Source organism: Phyllobates terribilis, unplaced genomic scaffold (genome assembly GCF_046119375.1).
Source record: "Phyllobates terribilis strain yellow unplaced genomic scaffold, ASM4611937v1 Scaffold_1__5_contigs__length_1240528914, whole genome shotgun sequence".
NCBI classification, from domain to species: Eukaryota; Metazoa; Chordata; class Amphibia; order Anura; family Dendrobatidae; genus Phyllobates; species Phyllobates terribilis.
In genome coordinates this window covers 586,067,085-586,092,285 of record NW_027362761.1, presented here as the reverse complement: position 1 = coordinate 586,092,285, position 25,201 = coordinate 586,067,085, and the positions used below count along the sequence as shown (strand labels likewise).

The following is a 25,201-nucleotide window of genomic DNA, read 5'->3' as shown; positions in this document are numbered from 1 at the left end:
TGGTGGCTGTATAAATCTGTATGTAGTGAGCTCCCCCTAGTGGTGGCTGTATAAATCTGTATGTAGTGAGCTCCCTCTAGTGGTGGCTGTATAAATCTGTATGTAGTGAGCTCCTTCTAGTGGTGACTGTATAAATCTGCATGTAGTGAGCTCCCCCTAGTGGTGGCTGTATAAATCTGTATGCAGTGAGCTCCATCTAGTGGTGGCTGTATAAATCTGTATGTAGTGAGCTCCCCCTAATGGTGGCTGTATAAATCTGTATGTAGTGAGCTCCCCCTAGTGGTGGCTGTATAAGTCTGTGTGTAGTGAGCTCCTCCTAGTGGTGGCTGTATAAATCTGTATGTAGTTAACTCCCCGTAGTGGTGGCTGTATAAGTCTGTGTGTCGTGACAGGTCTTGGATACATGCACCTGCCCAGGGCCGGCGTCAGCACCCGGCGCACCCGGGCAAATGCCGGGGCCCTGAGCAGGCGGGGGGGCCCACTTGCGGTCGCGCACCCCGCCGGGCTATGAGGGGAGGAGAGCGGTGTCAGCGCCCGTCCTTCTCCGCCGCTTGCTCAGGGCCCGGGCAGCCGGATACTTACCTCTCCCCGTGCCTCCGCAGATCCTCTGTCTTCCTGCTTTGCGCTCTCTGTGACGTCTTTCCACTGCGCCTTCCCCTGAGCCATCACAGGCAGCGCAGAGCGGGAAGACGCCGGCGACGCTGGCGTGAGGAGTCCGGAGCAGCGGCAGCAGGTGAGGAGGAATGAGGTGAGTATTTGATTTTTTTTTTTTTTAATGTATGGAGGCATGGGGCATAATATGTGGGGGGGGGGTGACATCCTGTATGGGGCATTATAAAGGGGGGGGGGGTGACATCCTGCATGGGGCATTATAAAGAGAGGGGGTGATATCCTGCATGGGGCATAATATGTGGGGGGGGGTGACATCCTGTATGGGGCATTATAAAGAGGGGGAGTGACATCCTGCATGGGGCATTATAAAGAGGGGGGGTGACATCCTGCATGGGGCATTATAAGGGGGGAAACAGCCTGCATGGGGCATTATAAGGGGGGGGGAACAGCCTACATGGAGCATTATAAGGGGGAACAGCCTGTATGGGGCATTATGTGGGGGGAACAGCCTGTATGGAGCATTATATGGGGGCCAGTATCCTGTATGGAGCGTTATAAGGGGACCAGTATCCTGTATGGAGCATTATATGGGGGCCAGTATTCTGTATGGAGTGTTATATGGGGACCAGTATCCTGTATGGAGCGTTATATGGGGGCCAGTATCCTGTATGGAGCGTTATATGGGGGCCAGTATTCCGTATGGAGCGTTATATGGGGACCAGTATCCTGTATGGAGCGTTATATGGGGGCCAGTATTCCGTATGGAGCATTATATGGGGGCCAGTATTCTGTATGGAGCGTTATATGGGGGCCAGTATTCCGTATGGAGCAATATATGGGGGCCAGTATTCTGTATGGAGCGTTATATGGGGGCCAGTATTCTGTATGGAGCGTTATATGGGGGCCAGTATTCCGTATGGAGCATTATATGGGAGCCAGTATTCTGTATGGAGCGTTATATGGTTGCCAGTATTCTGTATGGAGCATTACATGGTGCCCATAATGCTGTATGGAGGACTATACTGTCCGGTCTGCACTGTGCGCTGTGAGGATTCGCCGCTTTCTGAGCTATTGTAGAATTTACAATAGATATCACTCATGTAATGTAAGAAGTGAAATCTTTGTCTTTGTACTATATATATATACAGTGCTCAGTGTAAATGAGTACACCCCCTGTATTCTCAGTACGATATATATACATACACTGTGTTCCAAATTATTATGCAAATAATATTTTCTCAGATTTTCCCAAATTACCTATATGAATTGCAGTCATTGTAATTTTCCAGTCAAATAACTATTAGAGTACAATTGAAAGGTTTTTGTACAAACTGCCTATGATAACAGGATATTTTTAAAAAAATAAAAAACTCAAACTGCACTCAAAATGCATGTTCCAAATTATTATGCACAGCAGAGTTTTCAACCTTTTCATTTTAATAGAGAACAAAAAAATGGTCATTTTTGAAATTATAAGCATTAGCAGGTTATTACAAACTGAAATCAAACAGTTTTCAACTCAAAACTTTATTCTAGGTGATGTTACATTTGCACATAGGACCGCTTGTTCAAAAGGAGCTTCTGAACTCTCTCGTCCATTGAATTTGTCAGGTTTTGGATGGTTTCTGCTTTAATTGTTTTGCATGAGGACAGAATACCCTCCCAGAGCTGTTGCTTAGATGTGAACTGCCTCCCGCCATCATAGACACTCCTTTTGATGATGCTCCAGAGGTTCTCAATGGGGTAGAGGTCAGGGGAGCATGGGGGTCACACCATAAGTTTGTCCCCTTTTATGCCCACAGCAGCCAGAGATGCAGATGTGTTATGTGCGGCACGAGACGGGGCTGCATCTGCCCAAGGTTGTGTAGCTGTACAGCAGTGTTCCTGAGTAATACTAAGGAAATCCTGAGAATATGTCGTTTGGTCCTCAGGACTGGAGTTGAGGAATACCGCCATAGAGGATGAGGATGTGACAGTAATTGCTTGGTGACGGCAGGTCCTAGTTTCATGAAAGACCTGGGAGATTGAGGATAGACATTTGACTGCATGACTGGACCAATAGTGCTGGCAGAGACCTCGCTATCTACATAGTAGACAATTAAAAGGTAGGGAGAAGCAGCAATGGGTCAACAGGGGATCCCTTAGGTAATGGTTTTGGATCCCAGAAAACCCCTTTAAATTCGCAACTGGTCATATAGTAATAAAACAAATCAAAAGAATAATTAGAATTTGCCAAAGACTTACATCATCGATATAGATATCATAATCAGAGTCATCAATGTTGTATCCATCATCATCAACTATCCTCGGCTCTGTAATATATCCGTCCACGTATCCTCCAGATCCCGGCTCGTCACTCCCTGCAATGAACGACACAAAGCGGAAAAAGTGACTCTAATGATCTGTAGAGAGCACAGAGTATAAAGAAGCAGAAAAGCTCATGTGTGTAGACAATTAGAATGGACTTCAGCCTTTCATGTACCACCACCACTGAGCCAAATACCTGGCAAAACAGGATGGTGAATGCTGGTAATAGTAAAAAAAATCATAAAAATGGTGGAGTTGCAACCACTAGAGGGAGCTCACTACATACAGAATTATACAGCCACCACTAGGGGGAGCTCACTACATACAGATTTATACAGCCACCACTAGAGGGAGCTCACTACATACAGAATTATACAGCCACCACTAGGGGGAGCTCACTACATACAGATTTATACAGTCACCACTAGGGGGAGCTCACTACATACAGATTCATACAGTCACCACTAGAGGGAGCTCACTACATACGGATTTACACAGTCACCACTAGGGGGAGCTCACTACATACAGATTTATACAGCCACCACTAGAGGGAGCTCACTACATACAGATTTATACAGCCACCACTAGAGGGAGCTCACTACATACGGATTTATACAGCCACCACTAGGGGGAGCTCACTATATACAGATATATACAGTCACCACTAGGGGGAGCTCACTACATACAGATTTATACAGCCACCACTAGAGGGAGCTCACTACATATAGATTTATACAGCCACCAATAGGGGGAGCTCACTACATACAGATTTATACAGTCATCACTAGAGGGAGCTCACTACATACAGATTTATACAGTCATCACTAGAGGGAGCTCACTACATACAGATTTATACAGTCATCACTAGAGGGAGCTCACTACATACAGATTTATACAGTCACCGCTAGGGGGAGCTCACTTCATACAGATTTATACAGTCATCACTAGAGGGAGCTCACTACATATAGATTTATACAGTCACCGCTAGGGGGAGCTCACTTCATACAGATTTATACAGTCATCACTAGAGGGAGCTCACTACATACAGATTTATACAGCCACCACTAGGGGGAGCTCACTACATAGAGATTTATACAGTCACCACTAGGGGGAGCTCACTACATACAGATTTATACAGCCACCACTAGAGGGAGCTCACTACATACAGATTTATACAACCACCACTAGAGGGAGCTCACTACATACAGATTTATACAGCCACCACTAGGGGGAGCTCACTATATACAGATATATACAGTCACCACTAGGGGGAGCTCACTACATACAGATTTATACAGCCACCACTAGAGGGAGCTCACTACATACAGATTTATACAGCCACCAATAGGGGGAGCTCACTACATACTTATTTATACAGTCACCACTAGAGGGAGCTCACTACATACAGATTTATACAGTCACCACTAGAGGGAGCTCACTACATACAGATTTATACATCCACCACTAGGGGGAGCTCACTACATACAGATTTATACAGCCACCACTAGAGGGAGCTCACTACATACAGATTTATACAGTCATCACTAGAGGGAGCTCACTACATACAGATTTATACAGCCACCACTAGGGGGAGCTCACTACATACGGATTTACACAGTCACCACTAGGGGGAGCTCACTACATACAGATTTATACAGCCACCACTAGAGGGAGCTCACTACATACAGATTTATACAGCCACCACTAGAGGGAGCTCACTACATACAGATTTATACAGTCACCACTAGAGGGAGCTCACTACATACAGATTTATACATCCACCACTAGGGGGAGCTCACTACATACAGATTTATACAGCCACCACTAGAGGGAGCTCACTACATACAGATTTATACAGTCATCACTAGAGGGAGCTCACTACATACAGATTTATACAGCCACCACTAGGGTGAGCTCACTATATACAGATATATACAGTCACCACTAGGGGGAGCTCACTACATACAGATTTATACAGCCACCACTAGAGGGAGCTCACTACATATAGATTTATACAGCCACCAATAGGGGGAGCTCACTACATACTTATTTATACAGTCACCGCTAGGGGGAGCTCACTTCATACAGATTTATACAGTCATCACTAGAGGGAGCTCACTACATACAGATTTATACAGCCACCACTAGGGGGAGCTCACTACATAGAGATTTATACAGTCACCACTAGGGGGAGCTGACTACATACAGATTTATACAGCCACCACTAGAGGGAGCTCACTACATACAGATTTATACAACCACCACTAGAGGGAGCTCACTACATACAGATTTATACAACCACCACTAGAGGGCGGTCACTACATATGGATTTACACAGCTTGTATACAACTCGATGTAAAATCTCTGTGCAGTGAACTGCACCTGGTGCTGGCGGCAAGCAGGCAAATGCTGTCACTGTTTAATGAGCAGTTAGTGCTGGATCCCCTCTCTCCACAGGTCCCATGGCAATTGTGCCTCCTGCACATGCTAAAAATGTCATTTTCTGCAAACCCCTTGTACATTTGGCTCAGTCGCGGCTCAGAGATACATAAACACAGAGAAACATTTCAGATTTTTTTTTCAATCAATACAATGAGCATTGGAAGTGAATTCAATTACTGCGGCTATAATAGGCATTGTGCTGGGCAAGGACATAACGATTTCTCCAACAGGCTGATCGATGCCGACATCATGCCCCCTCCCCTTTATATTTATTTCCTGCATTTATAACACGACGCTGCCTTTTCATATCATTGTGATGGATTGAGAGACAGAAGGAGTCTTCAATGGCGTCTGAGACGTCTCCGGCGAGTGACTCTAGGATATGGGAATTAATGAGAGAATAACGGTGATTACACAGAAATTGTGAATTACGGAGGAGAAACTATTCAGGTAGTTGTAATGAAGTGTTTTACGCTTTCCCCAGACTCAGAATACACCGTTCAATGGTAACTATCTGGTATTGAAAGCAGCAAAATGTCAGGATTATTGAATGCAAATTATTTAATACACTAGATCAGAAACATTTAGTCTCAGATTTCACAGAGTTGTGGCAAAATTGCAGCATTACCGCTGTGTTGTGCTCCTTTTGAGCTCCCTAAAATAAAACATTATGGTTGTGCACCAGTCACACATAAGATTGGAAAGAGGAGGAAAGCATTTAGGTAATTAGGGAGGGCAGCTCTCTAAGGCTGTAGAAAGGGAGAAAAGCACATGATTCTTTATGAACTGTAAAAAGGAAAATCACTCCAGGAATGAAGCTGTGCTGATACAGGAGAGCCAGTAAAAACAGCAGTATCCTGAGGACAATGACTTCACATAAAGCATGTACTCGGACGAACACCCGCAGAAGAAAAAAGTCTGTTATCAGGGGTCTGAAAATGGATGAAGGAATTAAGATTGCAACTTGAAACTTGGTGCAACTTTTTAACTCAAGCTGATTTTGGTCACAACGCAATGTCGCATGGTCATAAATCGATCTATGCTGCTGTTACATTATAGCATAATTCAGGTGAGTGTTGGAAGTGGTTGTTTTTTTTGCAACTTTCGACCCCATTCTCCTACATTATGCGGCGATGTGGCAGCAGCATAAAGTCCCCTGAAACACTAACATAATAAAGGCGTTTATAGATAAAGTGATCATATCACCAGATTCCCGAAGATCGTAGGACAGGATTCAACTGCGAATGGAAAATTTTGAATTACTTTAGAAAAAAAAAAAAGTTGGAAAAGTTCTTTTCTTCCAGCGTCTGGAATAACAAGTCTCGTGGGGGAGATTTACGTGTCCCCAAACACAGAAATGTCTATTACTATTTCACTAGAAATGAGAATCAGTCTCAAGGGGGGAAGCAGATGGTACGAGCGGGGTCTCCCGGGACTCCATTTTTAATAAACTTCTCTCTTCCTCCTTGTTATTCTCGTCTCGCCGATCAGTAAATCTACGTGAAGTTTTGTATCATTTTAATTTGCAGACAATCAGAGGCCGCGCTCGTCGGAGCAGCCACTTCCAGGCGTGTAAATAGGACATTGCTGTGTGTTGTGCTGGGGCGTTTCACGATGCCTGCGGAATAATGAGTTACATCTGGAGACGAGGACGCGGACGCCTTATTTTTATTCCTTCTTGTAAAGACAAATTTCGTTGCTTCCTCGGCAGATAGGGGGCTTAGCAGATATAACACATATACCTGATGGCCTCTGTGTTACACCCACTCCTCTGTCTGCTCGGTTAAGTTAACCAGGCGAAGGCAATGAAGCAGAAACAGCCACATGACAGTCCACCACCCCTGGAGATGGCAATGCAAATGCAATGCAGACGAAGCAAGCGCTAAGCACATGAACAATAGAACGTCAACGAATATTTGGCGCAATGAAAGTTCGTTGAGTATTCCAATTATTACCATTTATGTCATATTCATAAAAATTAGGGTTAAGCGAGTATGTTCTGTCCGAGTATGCTCGGGCCGAGCTCCGAGTATTTACAGCTGCTCGGTGATAAGGTTGAATCGCTCCCGTGTGCATGATTTGCGACGGTTTGACAGCTTTAATACATGTGAGGAATGTCTATTTCTTACATATTCCTCACATGTAATAAAGCAGTCAAACAGTTGCAAATCATGCACACGGGAGTGATTCAAGCATATCACCGAGCAGCTGTAAATACTCGGAGCTCAGCCCGAGCATACTCAGCGAAAGGGTTAACAGAACATACTCGCTCAACACTAATAAAAATCCCATATGTGGAGAAGAAAAGGGTCTTTTTAGGAGTTTTAGGGCAGGCGTGATGTCATCATTGTGGCATGACGTCGCCTACTATTCAGAAGAGGATACTGGCAGGTAGGAGGCTCAGTGCAAGGATCCTATCGGATCCAGGGTCCTGCCAATCAATCACTAGTTGTCACATGTATTCAGTAGCCAATCAATGGTCCCATTTTAAACTATTGAGCAGTAGTCAATGATATATGTGGTCGATGTAAAAAATAAAGACACAGGAGCAATGGGGATTTAAAAGCTACAAAGTTTGTAAAACTTTTTTTTATATATAAAACTTTTAAAAAGGCCCATAAAACAAAACATAAAAGTACGATAAGATCCCTGCCTCTGCCCCAAGGAGCCATACAAGGCAATGAACTCTCCGTAAAGAATCCCGCGTCACTCGCAAAGGAATTTCGGCTGAAATATTGTGCGAGTTTACAGTCTGCAAAATGCAGCAGCGATGTTTAATGGGCAACTATTAAAGCAATTTGCAGTCAGACCAAAAACAGCAGTAGGAAAATAGAAACTATGTGTCAGGTTAAGGCCACGGATACATTGTGATACTTCTCTCATCTATAGGTTAAATATGAAGCGTTTATAGAGAAGCTTCCAGCCTTCACCTTCCCCCGTCCGCCTGTTGCTCTCCGCAGCGTAATTCCATCTATTAAAGGGCGACAATGGCAATGGCCAATGATCCAAATATAAGTCTGAGTGCAAGCCTCCCGAGGAAGAACATGGAAAAGGATTTGTATTTATTCTCCAGCCTGTACAATATTACCCGTACCTGAGATTTAATCATCTCCTGCAAAAAAAACCCCTGAAGTACATGGAAGCTAAAGGTAGCCGAGAGGTGATTCTGGTTTTAGAACACGATTCTCTGCCAAGTGAAAGTGAAAAAAAAAAGTTTGTAAGAACAATCGATAGTTTTAGAAAATGTTACGAATGTTTTCTTTCCATCTCCTCTTCTATCGACCAAACAAGACTTCTCTAGAGATGCCCCGAGACCCTAGAATGGTCTTCCTTACTTTAGTAACTTTGCTTCCGCCTCTCCTACAAAACCTTCTAAAACGTATAGTCATGGGCAGGTGCCGACCCTACAAGTCAGTCATTTCACCCATTAACGAAACTCTTTAAATACATAAAAATAAGATACCTGTACCCAGATTAAAACAATGTATTTTTTTAAAAAAATTGGCAATATTTTTTTTTTATATCATCATGAACTTTATTTAAAAAAAAAACAACAACAAAAAACAAAATTAGTAATCTTGCAATTTTCACAACTGCCACTGGGGCTTTTTTTAGACTCATTAGAGTTTTCAGCAGTCTCCTTATCATCAGAGGCAGGGTTACGATGACAGGTAACACGTTTTTACACTGCTGATAACACAGGCAATGTCACTGCTGCTCCCCCTCCCATCGTAATGACTTTTGCACACGCTCATTAGATGCTTCAATACAAAATATAGGGTCGAGGTCTGACCATTGTGCTTAATGTACATGTGTTATTTCCTGAAACAACAGGAAGTTAGAATCTAAAAAAAATCCCAAGTGGCCAGTGTGAGAATTGCAAGATTTCTACTTTTTATTTTTAATACAGATTGTGATATGGAACATTGACCAAATGAAAAGAAAAAATAATAAATTTTGCAAAAAAACAATTTAATTAATAGGTCACTTTCTGATGACCCATTGCCTTTAAGAGGTGCTTGCTTTTAATAAATTGTGGGCATTTTTAGATCTGTTCAGGCAGCAGAAGATGACGTCTCACAGCTTGTGTAGAGTTTAACTACAATTCACACCAGTTTTCGGGCATACATTATAGTTAATTTGTCTTGCACAAACTTCTTATTGGAAAAATTTTGCTAAATTGTTGCGCAGATACTCCTTGTTCCAGAACACTGGTGTAGAAAGAATTATAAATTACCATCTCTCTTTTAAATTTTCTCCTTTAATATGTTATGGAAAAGAGGGATTGGGCATGTTGAGTTTCAACATGCCCGATCCTTCGATCCCTTGGGAGAAAGGAAGCTGTGGATGGAGTTGGGGAATAAAACAGTCAGGTAAACAAGTGATTGACAGGCAGGTGACTAATTTGTATGGTTGGCATTAGACGGCAATCTCATTGAAGCGGATTATTTTCTCCTACAGCATTATTATAAGGTAATACTCCCTCTACATCATATAATGTACAATGCTCTGTAATACTCTGACACTTTATAATAAAAGTAACATCATTAACACTTACGGAAAGTTCTGATGACTTCACTCGGAGAACTAAGCTGGCTGTCTCCGAAAGAGTTCACGGCTTTTATCGCAAACTGATAGGTTGTGTCCGGCGATAGACCCTTCAGCACCATCGAGTCCATCTGTACCTGGTCTGTAATAGCGACCCAATCACTGTCAGTATCCGGCCTGAGATAAAACAGAAGAGAAAGTAAGAGAAGAGCCACCAAGCCATAGGGATAAAGTGTATGTATGGGGGAAGGTGAGCACGGGGCTTCTAGCAGGACTCACAGGCTTTCTCTATATGTAGGTGGAGGATGCAGGACTCACAAGCTTTCTCTAACTGTGGGAGGAGGATGCAGGACTCACAGGCTTTCTCTATGAGTGGGAGGAGGATGCAAGACTCACAGGCTTTCTCTATGTGTAGGTGAAAGATGCAGGACTCATAGGCTTTCTCTATGAGTGGGCAGGGGAAGCAGGACTCACAGGCTTTCTCTATGAGTGGAAGGAGGATGCAGGACTCACAGGCTTTCTCTATGAGTGGGTGGAAAATGAAGGACTCACAGGCTTTCTCTATGAGTGGACGGGGAAGCAGGACTCACAGGCTTTCTCTATGTGTAGGTGGATGATGCAGGACTCACAGGCTTTCTCTATGTGTAGGTGGATGATGCAGGACTCACAGGCTCTCTCTATGAGTGGGAGGAGGAAGCAGGACTCACAGGCTTTCTCTATGAGTGGGAGGAGGAAGCAGAATTCACAGGCTTTCTCTATGAATGGGCGGGGGAAGCAGGACTCACAGGCTTTCTCTATGAGTGGGCGGGGGAAGCAAGACTCACAGGTTTTCTCTATGAGTGGGGTGGAGAAGCAGGACTCACAGGCTTTCTGTATGTGTAGGTGGATGATGCAGGACTCACAGGCTCTCTCTATGAATGGGAGGAGGAAGCAGGACTCACAGGATTTCTCTATGAGTGGCTGGGGGAAGCAGGACTCACAGGCTTTCTCTATGAGTGGGTGGAGAAGCAGGACTCACAGGCTTTCTCTATGTGTGGGCGGGGAAAGCAGGACTCACAGGCTTTCTCTATGAGTGGGTGGAGAAGCAGGACTCACAGGCTTTCTCTATGTGTAGGTGGATGATGCAGGACTCACAGGCTCTCTCTATGAGTGGGTGGAGAAGCAGGACTCACAGGCTTTCTCTATGTGTAGGTGGATGATGCAGGACTCACAGGCTTTCTCTATGAGTGTGAGGAGGAAGCAGGACTCACAGGCTTTCTCTATAAATGGGTGGAGGAAGCGGGACTCATAGGCTTTTTTTATTACTGGGTGAGGAAAATAGGACTAAAAGGCTTTCTCTATGAGTGGGTGGGGAAGCAGGACCCACAAGCTTTTTTTGTTAGTGGGTTTGGAAAACAGGACTCACAGGCTTTCTCTATGAATTTGTGCAGCATTTAAAGAGCTTTTAACAAGAAACTACCAAAACATTGAAATATATGAAAGAAAAAAAATGTCCCCGGAGCTCAGAGACCTGCAGAATCCACTATAGAAATATGAATGCTCTATAGTGTGAGAACATGAAAAAAACATTGGGTAAAGAAATACAGTTAAAAACGGGAATTTATTACTTATCTACGAGTAAAGTAAAAATGTATAAGTCGTCATTTTCTTTGGATTAAAAATAAAACCCCTTATTCAGTTATTTCTTCATTATTTCTGCGAAGCGATCGGCAACTAACACTGCAACTCCCGCAGGGTTACGCTGTCGGGGGAGGGGGAAGGTCTAATAAAGATTTTACATTTGGATGAAGAAACTTCCATTTACGTCACAATCACAAAATATGAAAACAAATAACTTATTTAATTATCTTATTATTCGCAGGAAGATGCTGGAAGCAGCAGATTACATGCAGGAGACGCTTCCTCGCGTCGACTTGTGAAACACTTGCAAGACGTACAACATCTATTTACAGTCGCTAAATGTGGACGTTCCCCAGGAGATCAAACAGAGATTTATACATCTCAGAGTCAAAAGATCAGTAGATAGGAATCATCCGAGAGCAGCCGCCATGTCCGGGCTCGCAACAGCAGAAGGAGACTTTCTTTTATTTCCTCCACTTCTCGGCAGAACTTCTCACCCTTCCTTCTTTTCTTCTTACGTCGTTTCCTTATTTTTGTGTTCACTTTATGTGTTTGGAATATAGATATATATTGGAGCATTAAGGAGTAGAGCGTCAGCTGTCTACGCAAAAAGATAGTGGGGGGTGGGGCTTGTCGACATTTTTCCCCTGGTTACTTTTTAATAGCACTCTGTTACCCTGACTTTTTCTCATTACATTTTAGGTACGAGCTGTTTTTGTAAAAGTTTCCCATCCTTTCTTCTAATCACAGACGACAACCCCTATAAATATTGTGGTGGCCAAAGACGCAGAGAACATCCTTATTATGGATGCTACTTGTTACAATTACTCCCTAAAATCAGCATCGCTGTTTCAGTACTCAGCATTCAGTAATGTATTTGCCAACAGTCGTGTATTTTCGCGGGATTGTGACCAGAAGAGGAGATGGAATTTACAAATTGGCAGAAATATGGGAGATTCTGAACTATTTTATGATTGACAGGAAGATTCTGTGTCCAATGAGAACCCGAGTAGGTAGTCTTCTCAGTACACTCCCCTGAGGATCTCACTCTCTGAAGTAGAGGAATAATTGAAGAAGGCTTTCTCTATGAGTGGTGGAGAAGTAGGACTCACAAGCTTTCTGTATTATTAGTTGGGAAAAGCAGGACTCACAGGCTCTGTAAGTGGGAGGAGGAAGCTGTATTAACAGGCTTTCTCTATAAAAGGGTGGAAGAAGCAGGACTCACAGGCTTTCTCTAAAATTAGTTGGGGGAAGCAGGACTCAAAGGCTTTCTCTATAATTAGTTGGGAGAAGTAGGTCTCATAGGCTTTCTCTATAAGTGGGTGGAGGAAGCAGGACTCACAGACTTTCTCTATGAGTGGGAGGAGGAAGCAGGACTCACAGGCTTTCTCTATGAGTGGGTGGTGGAAGCAGTACTCACAGTCATTCTCTATGAGTGGGTGGAGGAAGCAGGACTCACAGGCTTTTTCTATGAGTGGGTGGTGGAAGCAGTACTCACAGTCTTTCTCTATGAGTGGGTGGAGGAAGAAGGACTCACAGGCTTTCTCTATGAGTGGGTAGAGGAAGCAGGACGCACAGGCTTTCTGTATGAGTGGGCAGAGGAAGCAGCACTCATAGGCTCTCTCTATGAGTGGGAGGTGGAAGCAGGACTCACAGGCTCTCTCTATGAGTGGGAGGAGGAAGCAGGACTCACAGTCTTTCTCTATGAGTGGGTAGAGGAAGCAGGACTCACAGGCTTTCTCTATGAATGGGAGGAGGAAGCAGGACTCACAGGCTTTCTCTATGAGTGGGAGGAGGAAGCAGGACTCACAGGCTTTCTCTATGAGTGGGTAGAGGAAGCAGGACTCACAGGCTTTCTCTATGAGTGGGAGGAGGAAGCAGGACTCACAGGCTTTCTCTATGAGTGGGAGGAGGAAGCAGGACTCACAGGCTTTCTCGAGGAGCCTTTCACATTGTTTCTGTTTTTGAAAAGTGATTGGCAACTGACTCCACAATTCCCACTGAGTTACTCTTGCAGTATATAAGATCTGCATCGATCGGGGTAAGAAGGGCTAAGAAAGATTTTAAAAAGTTGCAACTTTGTAATATATTTTGTCTTATAGATTGCTGATTGCTGTTAGTAAATGTAAACATAGTTTTTTGCACTCGGAAGAAAGAAAATCGCATCGTCCTGGTTACAGCTGAGAGTTTCCTACAATTGTATCTCATCTAGGGAATCCTCTGTGAGAGCAAAACCCTGAGCTATAGACTGATACATTGCACATAGAATGATACATTGTGACAGACGATCAGGACAGAAGACAGACGTGGGCTGTGCACCAACCTGTAAGCCACTGAGTAATACAGAAGTGTGGAGCTGCCCTCGCTGGCACCCGGTTTCCATGAAATGGCTACCTCCGCATCTGACACAACCACGACCTGGGGCTGCAATGGCGGATTGGGCACCAGGCACATATCTGTAATAAGAACAGGTAAGCGGTGGCTTCTTCCAGCACCATGAAGGCAAAAAGTTGTAATTTATGAACCAAAAGTGAATAACTACCTATTAACTGAGCCACAACGAATCCCCCGAGACGGATCACAGGTTCAATGTATAGTGATTACTGCATCGATTCATTACATTCATCACAGCTCATTTGTGAAGTACAACAGCGAAAATCAATTTATAAGCAGAATGTGCTGCGGAGCTGGTAATCCATGTGCTCCAACGGCAGTAATAGTCTGCAGAATAGTAGACATGGCTACCCCGAACCGTCCACACCTAATGGGGGCTGGTACACATGACATATTCTTGTACATAGGAGCAGTATTATAGTAGTTATATTCTTGTACATAGGAGCAGTATTATAGTAGTTATATTCTTGTACATAGGGGGCAGTATTATAGTAGTTATATTCTTGTACATAGGGGCAGTATTATAGTAGTTATATTCTTGTACATAGAAGCAGTATTATAGTAGTTATATTCTTGTACATAGGAGCAGTATTATATTAGTTATATTCTTGTACATAGAAGCAGTATTATAGTAGTTATATTCTTGTACATAGGAGCAGTATTATAGTAGTTATATTCTTGTACATAGGGGTAGTATTATAGTAGTTATATTCTTGTACATAGAAGCAGTACTATAGTAGTTATATTCTTGTACATAGGGGCAGTATTATAGTAGTTATATTCTTGTACATAGAAGCAGTATTATAGTAGTTATATTCTTGTACATAGGAGCAGTATTATATTAGTTATATTCTTGTACATAGAAGCAGTATTATAGTAGTTATATTCTTGTACTTAGGAGCAGTATTATAGTAGTTATATTCTTGTACATAGGGGCTATATTATAGTAGTTATCTTCTTGTACATAGGAGCAGTATTATAGTAGTTATATTCTTGTATATAGAGGCAGTATTATAGTAGTTATATTCTTGTACATAGGGGGCAGTATTATAGTAGTTATATTCTTGTACATAGGGGGCAGTATTATAGTAGTTATATTCTTGTACATAGGAGCAGTATTATAGTAGTTATATTCTTGTACATAGGAGCAGTATTATAGTAGTTATATTCTTGTACATAGGGGCTATATTATAGTAGTTATATTCTTGTACATAGGAGCAGTATTATAGTAGTTATATTCTTGTATATAGAGGCAGTATTATAGTAGTTATATTCTTGTACATAGGGGGCAGTATTATAGTAGTTATATTCTTGTACATAGGGGGCAGTATTATAGTAGTTATATTCTTGTACATAGGAGCAGTATTATAGTAGTTATATTCTTGTACATAGGAGCAGTATTATAGTAGTTATATTCTTGTACATAGGGGGCAGTATTATAGTACTTATATTCTTGTACATAGGAGCAGTATTATAGTAGTTATATTCTTGTACATAGGGGGCAGTATTATAGTAGTTATATTCTTGTACATAGGAGCAGTATTATAGTAGTTATATTCTTGTACATAGGAGCAGTATTATAGTAGTTATATTCTTGTACATAGGGGCAGTATTATAGTAGTTATATTCTTGTATATAGAGGCAGTATTATAGTAGTTATATTCTTGTACATAGGGGGCAGTATTATAGTAGTTATATTCTTGTACATAGGGGGCAGTATTATAGTAGTTATATTCTTGTACATAGGAGCAGTATTATAGTAGTTATATTCTTGTACATAGGAGCAGTATTATAGTAGTTATATTCTTGTACATAGGGGCTATATTATAGTAGTTATATTCTTGTACATAGGAGCAGTATTATAGTAGTTATATTCTTGTATATAGAGGCAGTATTATAGTAGTTATATTCTTGTACATAGGGGGCAGTATTATAGTAGTTATATTCTTGTACATAGGGGGCAGTATTATAGTAGTTATATTCTTGTACATAGGAGCAGTATTATAGTAGTTATATTCTTGTACATAGGAGCAGTATTATAGTAGTTATATTCTTGTACATAGGGGGCAGTATTATAGTAGTTATATTCTTGTACATAGGAGCAGTATTATAGTAGTTATATTCTTGTACATAGGGGGCAGTATTATAGTAGTTATATTCTTGTACATAGGAGCAGTATTATAGTAGTTATATTCTTGTACATAGGAGCAGTATTATAGTAGTTATATTCTTGTACATAGGAGCAGTATTATAGTAGTTATATTCTTGTACATAGGGGGCAGTATTATAGTAGTTATATTCTTGTACATAGGGGCAGTATTATAGTAGTTATATTGTTGTACATAGAGGCAGTATTATAGTAGTTATATTCTTGTACATAGGAGCAGTATTATAGTAGTTATATTCTTGTACATAGGAGCAGTATTATAGTAGTTATATTCTTGTACATAGGGGGCAGTATTATAGTAGTTATATTCTTGTAGATAGGAGCAGTATTATAGTAGTTATATTCTTGTACATAGGAGCAGTATTATAGTAGTTATATTCTTGTACATAGGAGCAGTATTATAGTAGTTATATTCTTGCACACAGGAGCAGTATTATAGTAGTTATATTCTCGTACATAGGAGCAGTACTATAGTAGTTATATTCTTGCACATAGGAGCAGTATTATAGTAGTTATATTCTTGTACATAGGAGCAGTATTATAGTAGTTATATTCTTGTACATAGGAGCAGTATTATAGTAGTTATATTCTCGTACATAGGAGCAGTATTATAGTAGTTATATTCTTGTACATAGGAGCAGTATTATAGTAGTTATATTCTTGTACATAGGAGCAGTATTATAGTAGTTATATTCTCGTACATAGGAGCAGTATTATGGTAGTTATATTCTTGTACATAGGAGCAGTATTATAGTAGTTATATTCTTGTACATAGGGGCAGTATTATAGTAGTTATATTCTTGTACATAGGGTGCAGTATTATATTAGTTATATTCTTGTACATAGGAGCAGTATTATAGTAGTTATATTCTTGTACATAGGAGCAGTATTATAGTAGTTATATTCTTGTACATAGGGGCAGAATTATAGTAGTTATATTCTTGTACATAGGGTGCAGTATTATATTAGTTATATTCTTGTACATAGGAGCAGTATTATAGTAGTTATATTCTTGTACATAGGAGCAGTATTATAGTAGTTATATTCTTGTACATAGGAGCAGTATTATAGTAGTTATATTCTTGTACATAGAAGCAGTATTATAGTAGTTATATTCTTGTACATAGGAGCAGTATTATAGTAGTTATATTCTTGTACATAGGAGCAGTATTATAGTAGTTATATTCTTGTACATAGGAGCAGTATTATAGTAGTTATATTCTTGTACATAGGAGCAGTATTATAGTAGTTATATTCTTGTACATAGAAGCAGTATTATAGTAGTTATATTCTTGTACATAGGGAGCAGTATTATAGTGGTTATATTCTTGTATATAGGAGCAGTATTATAGTAGTTATATTCTTGTACATAGAGAGCAGTATTATAGTAGTTATATTCTTGTACATAGGGGGCAGTATTATAGTAGTTATATTCTTGTACATAGGAGCAGTATTATAGTAGTTATATTCTTGTACATAGAAGCAGTATTATAGTAGTTATATTCTTGTACATAGGAGCAGTATTATAGTAGTTATATTCTTGTACATAGGAGCAGTATTATAGTAGTTATATTCTTGTACATAGGGGCAGTATTATAGTAGTTATATTCTTGTACATAGGAGCAGTATTATAGTAGTTATATTCTTGCATATAAGGGCAGTATTATAGTAGTTATATTCTTGTACATAGGGGCCAGTATTATAGTAGTTATATTCTTGTACATAGGAGCAGTATTATAGCAGTTATATACTTGTACATAGGGGACAGTATTATAGTAGTTATATTCTTGTACATAGGGGGCAGTATTATAGTAGTTATATTCTTGTACATAGGGGCAGTATTATAGTAGTTATATTATTTTACATAGGGAGCAGTATTATAGTAGTTATATTCTTGTACATAGGGGGCAGTATTATAGTAGTTATAATCTTGTACATAGGGGCAGTATTATAGTAGTTATATTCTTGTACATAGGAGCAGTATTATAGTAGTTATATTCTTGTATATAGGAGCAGTATTATAGTAGTTATATTCTTATACATAGGAGCAGTATTGCAAAAGTTGGCTCTGACTAACCAAAAATTTTAGCAGTAAAATGTATTAACATTTAGGTTAGTATTTGACATTTAAAGGACAATCTGAGGATATATTGGTATTAATAATAATATTATGTAAATTAACACATTTTTACCATTTTTGGATGTTTCTTGTACTAACAGGAGTCGCTGTTTGCAGTTGACCTTGTACATTACCTAATGCTATTTGATAAATGTCCATCCCTTTGTGCCTGAGATGCCCCTATGTACATTTTAGATTGCCATTAGAGGTTGTGCTGTCAGGACAATATATATGGGGGGTCTTCACTTCTGGAATCTTTAATTGCTGACACACATGTACCCTGAATGCAGAGTAAACCAGGCAGTACGGTTTGGTGAGTTTAATGATGGCTCTTACCTGGTGATAACGTCGATACATCTCTTGGCATACTCGCCCTTCCTTTACCTGCCCAGCTATAGGCTCCGACACTAACCCGATGCAGAGTTCCTGGCTGTAGATTGCCGAGGACGACTTTCTAATCGGAGAGATATGAATATCAATATCACAATATTACAGCTCTCTATGGAAGGAACTGGAAAGAAGCTAGCTACTGTAGATATGCCAATTGTATCCAGTGAAGACAATGCTCTGTGAGCGAAACATCCCAGACTCCAGACTGATACATTGTAACAAACCAGCAGAAAGATCTGAGCAGCTGCTGCTGATGTGTTTAGCTCACAGAGCATTGTCTGCACAGGATACATTGTAACAATCCAGCAGAGATCTGTGCGGCTGCTGCTGATGTGTTTCGCTCACAGAGCATTGTCTGCACTGGATACATTGTAACAATCCAGCAGAGATCTGTGCGGCTGCTGCTGATGTGTTTCGCTCACAGAGCATTGTCTGCACTGGATACATTGTAACAATCCAGCAGAGATCTGTGCGGCTGCTGCTGATGTGTTTCGCTCACAGAGCATTGTCTGCACTGGATACATTGTAACAATCCAGCAGAGATCTGTGCAGCTGCTGCTGATGTGTTTCGCTCACAGAGCATTGTCTGCACTGGATACATTGTAACAATCCAGCAGAGATCTGTGCAGCTGCTGCTGATGTGTTTCGCTCACAGAACATTGTCTGCACTGGATACATTGTAACAATCCAGCAGAGATCTGTGCAGCTGCTGCTGATGTGTTTCGCTCACAGAGCATTGTCTGCACTGGATACATTGTAACAATCCAGCAGAGATCTGTGCAGCTGCTGCTGATGTGTTTCGCTCACAGAGCATTGTCTGCACTGGATACATTGTAACAATCCAGCAAAGATCTGTGCAGCTGCTGCTGATGTGTTTCGCTCACAGAGCATTGTCTGCACTGGATACATTGTAACAATCCAGCAGAGATCTGTGCAGCTGCTGCTGATGTGTTTCGCTCACAGAGCATTGTCTGCACTGGATACATTGTAACAATCCAGCAGATATCTGTGCAGCTGCTGCTGATGTGTTTCGCTCACAGAGCATTGTCTACACTGGATACATTGTAACAATCCAGCAGAGATCTGTGCAGCTGCTGCTGATGTGTTTAGCGCACAGAGCATTGTCTACACTGGATACATTGTAACAATCCAGCAGAGATCTGTGCAGCTGCTGCTGATGTGTTTGGCTCACAGAGCATTGTCTGCACTGGATACATTGTAACAATCCAGCAGAGATCTGTGCAGCTGCTGCTGATGAGTTTCGCTCACAGAGCATTGTCTGCACTGGATACATTGTAACAATCCAGCAGAGATCTGTGCAGCTGCTGCTGATGAGTTTCGCTCACAGAGCATTGTGTACACTGGATACATTGTAACAATCCAGCAGAGATCTGTGCAGCTGCTGCTGATGTGTTTCGCTCACAGAGCATTGTCTGCACTGGATACATTGTAACAATCCAGCAGAGATCTGTACAGCTGCTGCTGATGTGTTTAGCTCACAGGGCATTGTCTGCACTGGATACATTGTAACAATCCAGCAGAGATCTGTGCAGCTGCTGCTGATGTGTTTAGCTCACAGAGCATTGTCTGCACTGGATACATTGTAACAATCCAGCAGAGATCTGTGCAGCTGCTGCTGATGTGTTTAGCTCACAGAGCATTGTCTACACTGGATACATTGTAACAATCCAGCAGAGATCTGTGCAGCTGCTGCTGATGTGTTTAGCTCACAGAGCATTGTCTACACTGGATACATTGTAACAATCCAGCAGAGATCTGTGCAGCTGCTGCTGATGTGTTTAGCTCACAGAGCATTGTCTAGACTGAATACATTGTAACAATCCAGCAGAGATCTGTGCAGCTGCTGCTGATGTGTTTCGCTCACAGAGCATTGTCTGCACTGGATACATTGTATCCACTTTTCAGGTGAGAAAGGACCAGCTGTTTTTAGGGTTACTGCCTCATTCGCTGACAGCAAGAAGAAAATAGTGGTAAAAAGATTTTTTTTTCAGTGTTGTGAGAATCGCCACGAATTTTAAGCTTTTATCATTGCATTTTAACAATCATTCTTTTTTAAGATCTGTAATATACAGTACTGTGCAAAAGCTTTAATAGGTGTGAAAAAATGCCGCACAGTAAGAAGCTTTCAAAAATCAAAGTGTTAATAGTTTTTTTTATCAATTAACAAAATGCAAAAAAGAGAAACTCAATCCCAATAGTATCTGGTGTTCGTCCAGATACTGATGATGGAGATGACGGGCGGTCACTAGATACTGATGATGGAGGTGACGGGCGGTCACCAGATACTGATGATGAGGATGACGGGCGGTCACCAGATACTGATGATGAAGGCGATGGGCGGTCACCAGATACTGATGATGGAGATGACGGGCGGTCACCAGATACTGATGATGGAGGTGACGGGCGTTCACCAGATACTGATGATGGAGATGACGGGCGGTCACCAGATGCTGATGATGGAGATGACGGGCGGTCACCAGATACTGATGATGGAGGTGACGGGCTGTCACCAGATACTGATGATGGAGATGACGGGCGGTCACCAGATACTGATGATGTAGATGACGGGCGGTCACCAGATACTGATGATGGAGGCGACGGGCGGTCACCAGATACTGATGATGGAGGTGATGGGCGGTCACCAGATACTGATGATGGAGGTGACAGGCGGTCACCAGATACTGATGATGGAGGTGACAGGCGGACACCAGATACTGATGATGGAGATGACGGGCGGTCACCAGATACTGATGATGGAGATGACGGGCGGTCACCAGATACTGATGATGAAGGCGATGGGCGGTCACCAGATACTGATGATGGAGATGACGGGCAGTCACCAGATACTGATGATGGAGGTGACGGGCGTTCACCAGATACTGATGATGGAGATGACGGGCGGTCACCAGATACTGATGATGGAGGTGACGGGCTGTCACCAGATGCTGATGATGGAGATGACGGGCGGTCACCAGATACTGATGATGTAGGTGACGGGCGGTCACCAGATACTGATGATGGAGGTGATGGGCGGTCACCACATACTGATGATGGAGGTGACAGGCGGTCACCAGATACTGATGATGGAGATGACGGGCGGTCACCAGATACTGATGATGAAGATGACGGGCGGTCACCAGATACTGATGATGGAGATGACGGGCGGTCACTAGACACGGATCATGGAGATGACGGGCGGTCACCAGATACTGATGATGGAGGAGACGGGCGGTCGCCAGATACTGATGATGGAGATGACGGGCGGTCACCAGATACTGATGATGGAGATGACGGGCGGTCACCAGATACTGATGATGGAGATGACGGGCGGTCACCAGATACTGATGATGAAGGCGATGAGCGGTCACCAGATACTGATGATGGAGATGACGGGCGGTCACCAGATACTGATGATGAAGGCGATGGGCGGTCACCAGATACTGATGATGGAGATGACGGGCGGTCACCAGATACTGATGATGTAGGCGACGGGGGGTCACCAGATACTGATGATGGAGGTCATGGGCGGTCACCAGATACTGATGATGTAGGTGACAGGCGGTCACCAGATACTGATGATGGAGGTGACAGGTGGTCACCAGATACTGATGATGGAGATGACGGGCGGTCACCAGATACTGATGATGGAGGAGACGGGCGGTCGCCAGATACTGATGATGGAGATGACGGGCGGTCACCAGATACTGATGATGGAGATGACGGGCGGTCACCAGATACTGATGATGGAGATGACGGGCGGTCACCAGATACTGATGATGGAGATGACGGGCGGTCACCAGATACTGATGATGGAGATGACGGGCGGTCACTAGACACGGATCATGGAGATGACGGGCGGTCACCAGATACTGATGATGGAGGAGACGGGCGGTCACCAGATGCTGATGATGGAGATGACGGGCGGTCACCAGATACTGATGATGGAGGTGACGGGCTGTCACCAGATGCTGATGATGGAGATGACGGGCGGTCACCAGATACTGATGATGTAGGTGACGGGCGGTCACCAGATACTGATGATGGAGGTGATGGGCGGTCACCACATACTGATGATGGAGGTGACAGGCGGTCACCAGATACTGATGATGGAGATGACGGGCGGTCACCAGATACTGATGATGGAGATGACGGGCGGTCACCAGATACTGATGATGGAGATGACGGGCGGTCACTAGACACGGATCATGGAGATGACGGGCGGTCACCAGATACTGATGATGGAGGAGACGGGCGGTCGCCAGATACTGATGATGGAGATGACGGGCGGTCACCAGATACTGATGATGGAGATGACGGGCGGTCACCAGATACTGATGATGGAGATGACGGGCGGTCACCAGATACTGATGATGAAGGCGATGAGCGGTCACCAGATACTGATGATGGAGATGACGGGCGGTCACCAGATACTGATGATGAAGGCGATGGGCGGTCACCAGATACTGATGATGGAGATGACGGGCGGTCACCAGATACTGATGATGTAGGCGACGGGGGGTCACCAGATACTGATGATGGAGGTCATGGGCGGTCACCAGATACTGATGATGTAGGTGACAGGCGGTCACCAGATACTGATGATGGAGGTGACAGGTGGTCACCAGATACTGATGATGGAGATGACGGGCAGTCACCAGATACTGATGATGGAGGAGACGGGCGGTCGCCAGATACTGATGATGGAGATGACGGGCGGTCACCAGATACTGATGATGGAGATGACGGGCGGTCACCAGATACTGATGATGGAGATGACGGGCGGTCACCAGATACTGATGATGGAGATGACGGGCGGTCACCAGATACTGATGATGGAGGTGACGGACTGTCACCAGATACTGATGATGGAGATGACGGGCGGTCACCAGATACTGATGATGTAGGCGACGGGCGGTCACCAGATACTGATGATGGAAGCGATAGGCGGTCACCAGATACTGATGATGGAGGTGACGGGCGGTCACCAGATACTGATGATGGAGATGACGGGCAGTCACCAGATACTGATGATGGAGATGACGGGCGGTCACCAGATACTGATGATGGAGGTGACGGGCTGTCACCAGATACTGACGATGGAGATGACGGGCGGTCACCAGATACTGATGATGGAAGCGATTGGCGGTCACCAGATACTGATGATGGAGGTGACAGGCGGTCACCAGATACTGATGATGGAGGCGACGGGCGGTCACCAGATACTGATGATGAAGATGACGGGCGGTCACCAGATACTGATGATGGAAGCGATTGGCGGTCACCAGATACTGATGATGGAGGTGACAGGCAGTCACCAGATATTGATGATGGAGGTGACGGGCGGTCACTAGATACTGATGATGGAGGTGACGGGCGGTCACCAGATACTGATGATGGAGATGACGGGCGGTCACCAGATACTGATGATGGAAGCGATTGGCGGTCACCAGATACTGATGATGGAGGTGACAGGCGGTCACCAGATATTGATGATGGAGGTGACGGGCGGTCACTAGATACTGATGATGGAGGTGACGGGTGGTCACTAGATACTGATGATGGAGGTGACGGGCGGTCACCAGATACTGATGATGGAGATGACGGGCGGTCACCAGATACTGATGATGGAAGCGATTGGCGGTCACCAGATACTGATGATGGAGGTGACGGGCGGACACCAGATACTGATGTTGGAGGTGACGGGCGGTCACCAGATACTGATGATGGAGGTGACGGGTGGTCACTAGATACTGATGATGGAGGTGACGGGCAGTCACCAGATACTGATGGGATTTACATTTTTCTTTTGTTCATTCACTTTGCATTTTGTTATTTGACAAATTGATTCTATGTTGAACGCTTTCTCAGTTTGTTGCATTTTCTCCACAGAACTGTATATTTTTTAAGTCCTATATCAGAAGACATATTAGCGCATACAGAACATTAGAGTAGTTGCAGTACCAGTAAAGACCACAAGGGGGCATAACTGCTCTTAATAACAGCTGTGCTGGGAATGTATATTACATTTGCTTTGGAAAAAAATTTGTGTCAGTGGATCTTCTGTCGTTTGAGGTGTAATTCTTTAGACATATCCACAGGACCAGGGGACCCTCACTCAATAGCAGAATGGGGGTCCGCTAACCTCTATTTCCAATTTACGACTGCGCATTCTGTGATCACTTCGATAGAGCTGTGTCCATTCGAGTCTATGTTCTGGAAAGAACTGACAAGTTTCTCTATGTAGAAAATCAGGAGTTGGCAAATAAAAGTCATAGGACCCCCGTTATGCTGATAGGAGGGGATCCTAGAGATCTATTAAGTATTTATGATACACATGTTTGGGATAGAAATAACCCATTAAATAAAAAAAAATAATTAAAAAATAAGTGAAAAGTAAATACAAAGTTTTGCAGATGGAAACATTCTAGGACACTATTGGACTCTTGATTATTTGCATTCTTCTATTCTACATTGTGGCAGATAGAGGAGAGAGGGGGTCATAGCAACGACTAAACTGCCCCCAATATGATGCAGGTTATTGCAGAAAGTTCTGGTAGTGCTGTAGCTGATGAGGACTTCTG

General features: G+C 43.0%; 1 protein-coding gene across 2 annotated transcripts in view; it reads right to left on the bottom strand.

The window, feature by feature from the left end:
- EGFLAM (EGF like, fibronectin type III and laminin G domains) overlaps positions 1 to 25,201 on the bottom strand; it is a 121,269-nt gene that overhangs the window by 50,499 nt on the left and 45,569 nt on the right. For both annotated transcript variants that reach the window (XM_073681839.1, XM_073681848.1), the window contains exons 5-8: positions 18,546 to 18,663; positions 13,853 to 13,985; positions 9,920 to 10,086; positions 2,857 to 2,972 (exon numbers count right to left, since the gene is read on the bottom strand). In XM_073681839.1, the coding sequence (XP_073537940.1) occupies positions 2,857 to 2,972; positions 9,920 to 10,086; positions 13,853 to 13,985; positions 18,546 to 18,663 (534 nt within the window). The remainder of the gene's footprint in view (positions 1 to 2,856; positions 2,973 to 9,919; positions 10,087 to 13,852; positions 13,986 to 18,545; positions 18,664 to 25,201) is intronic.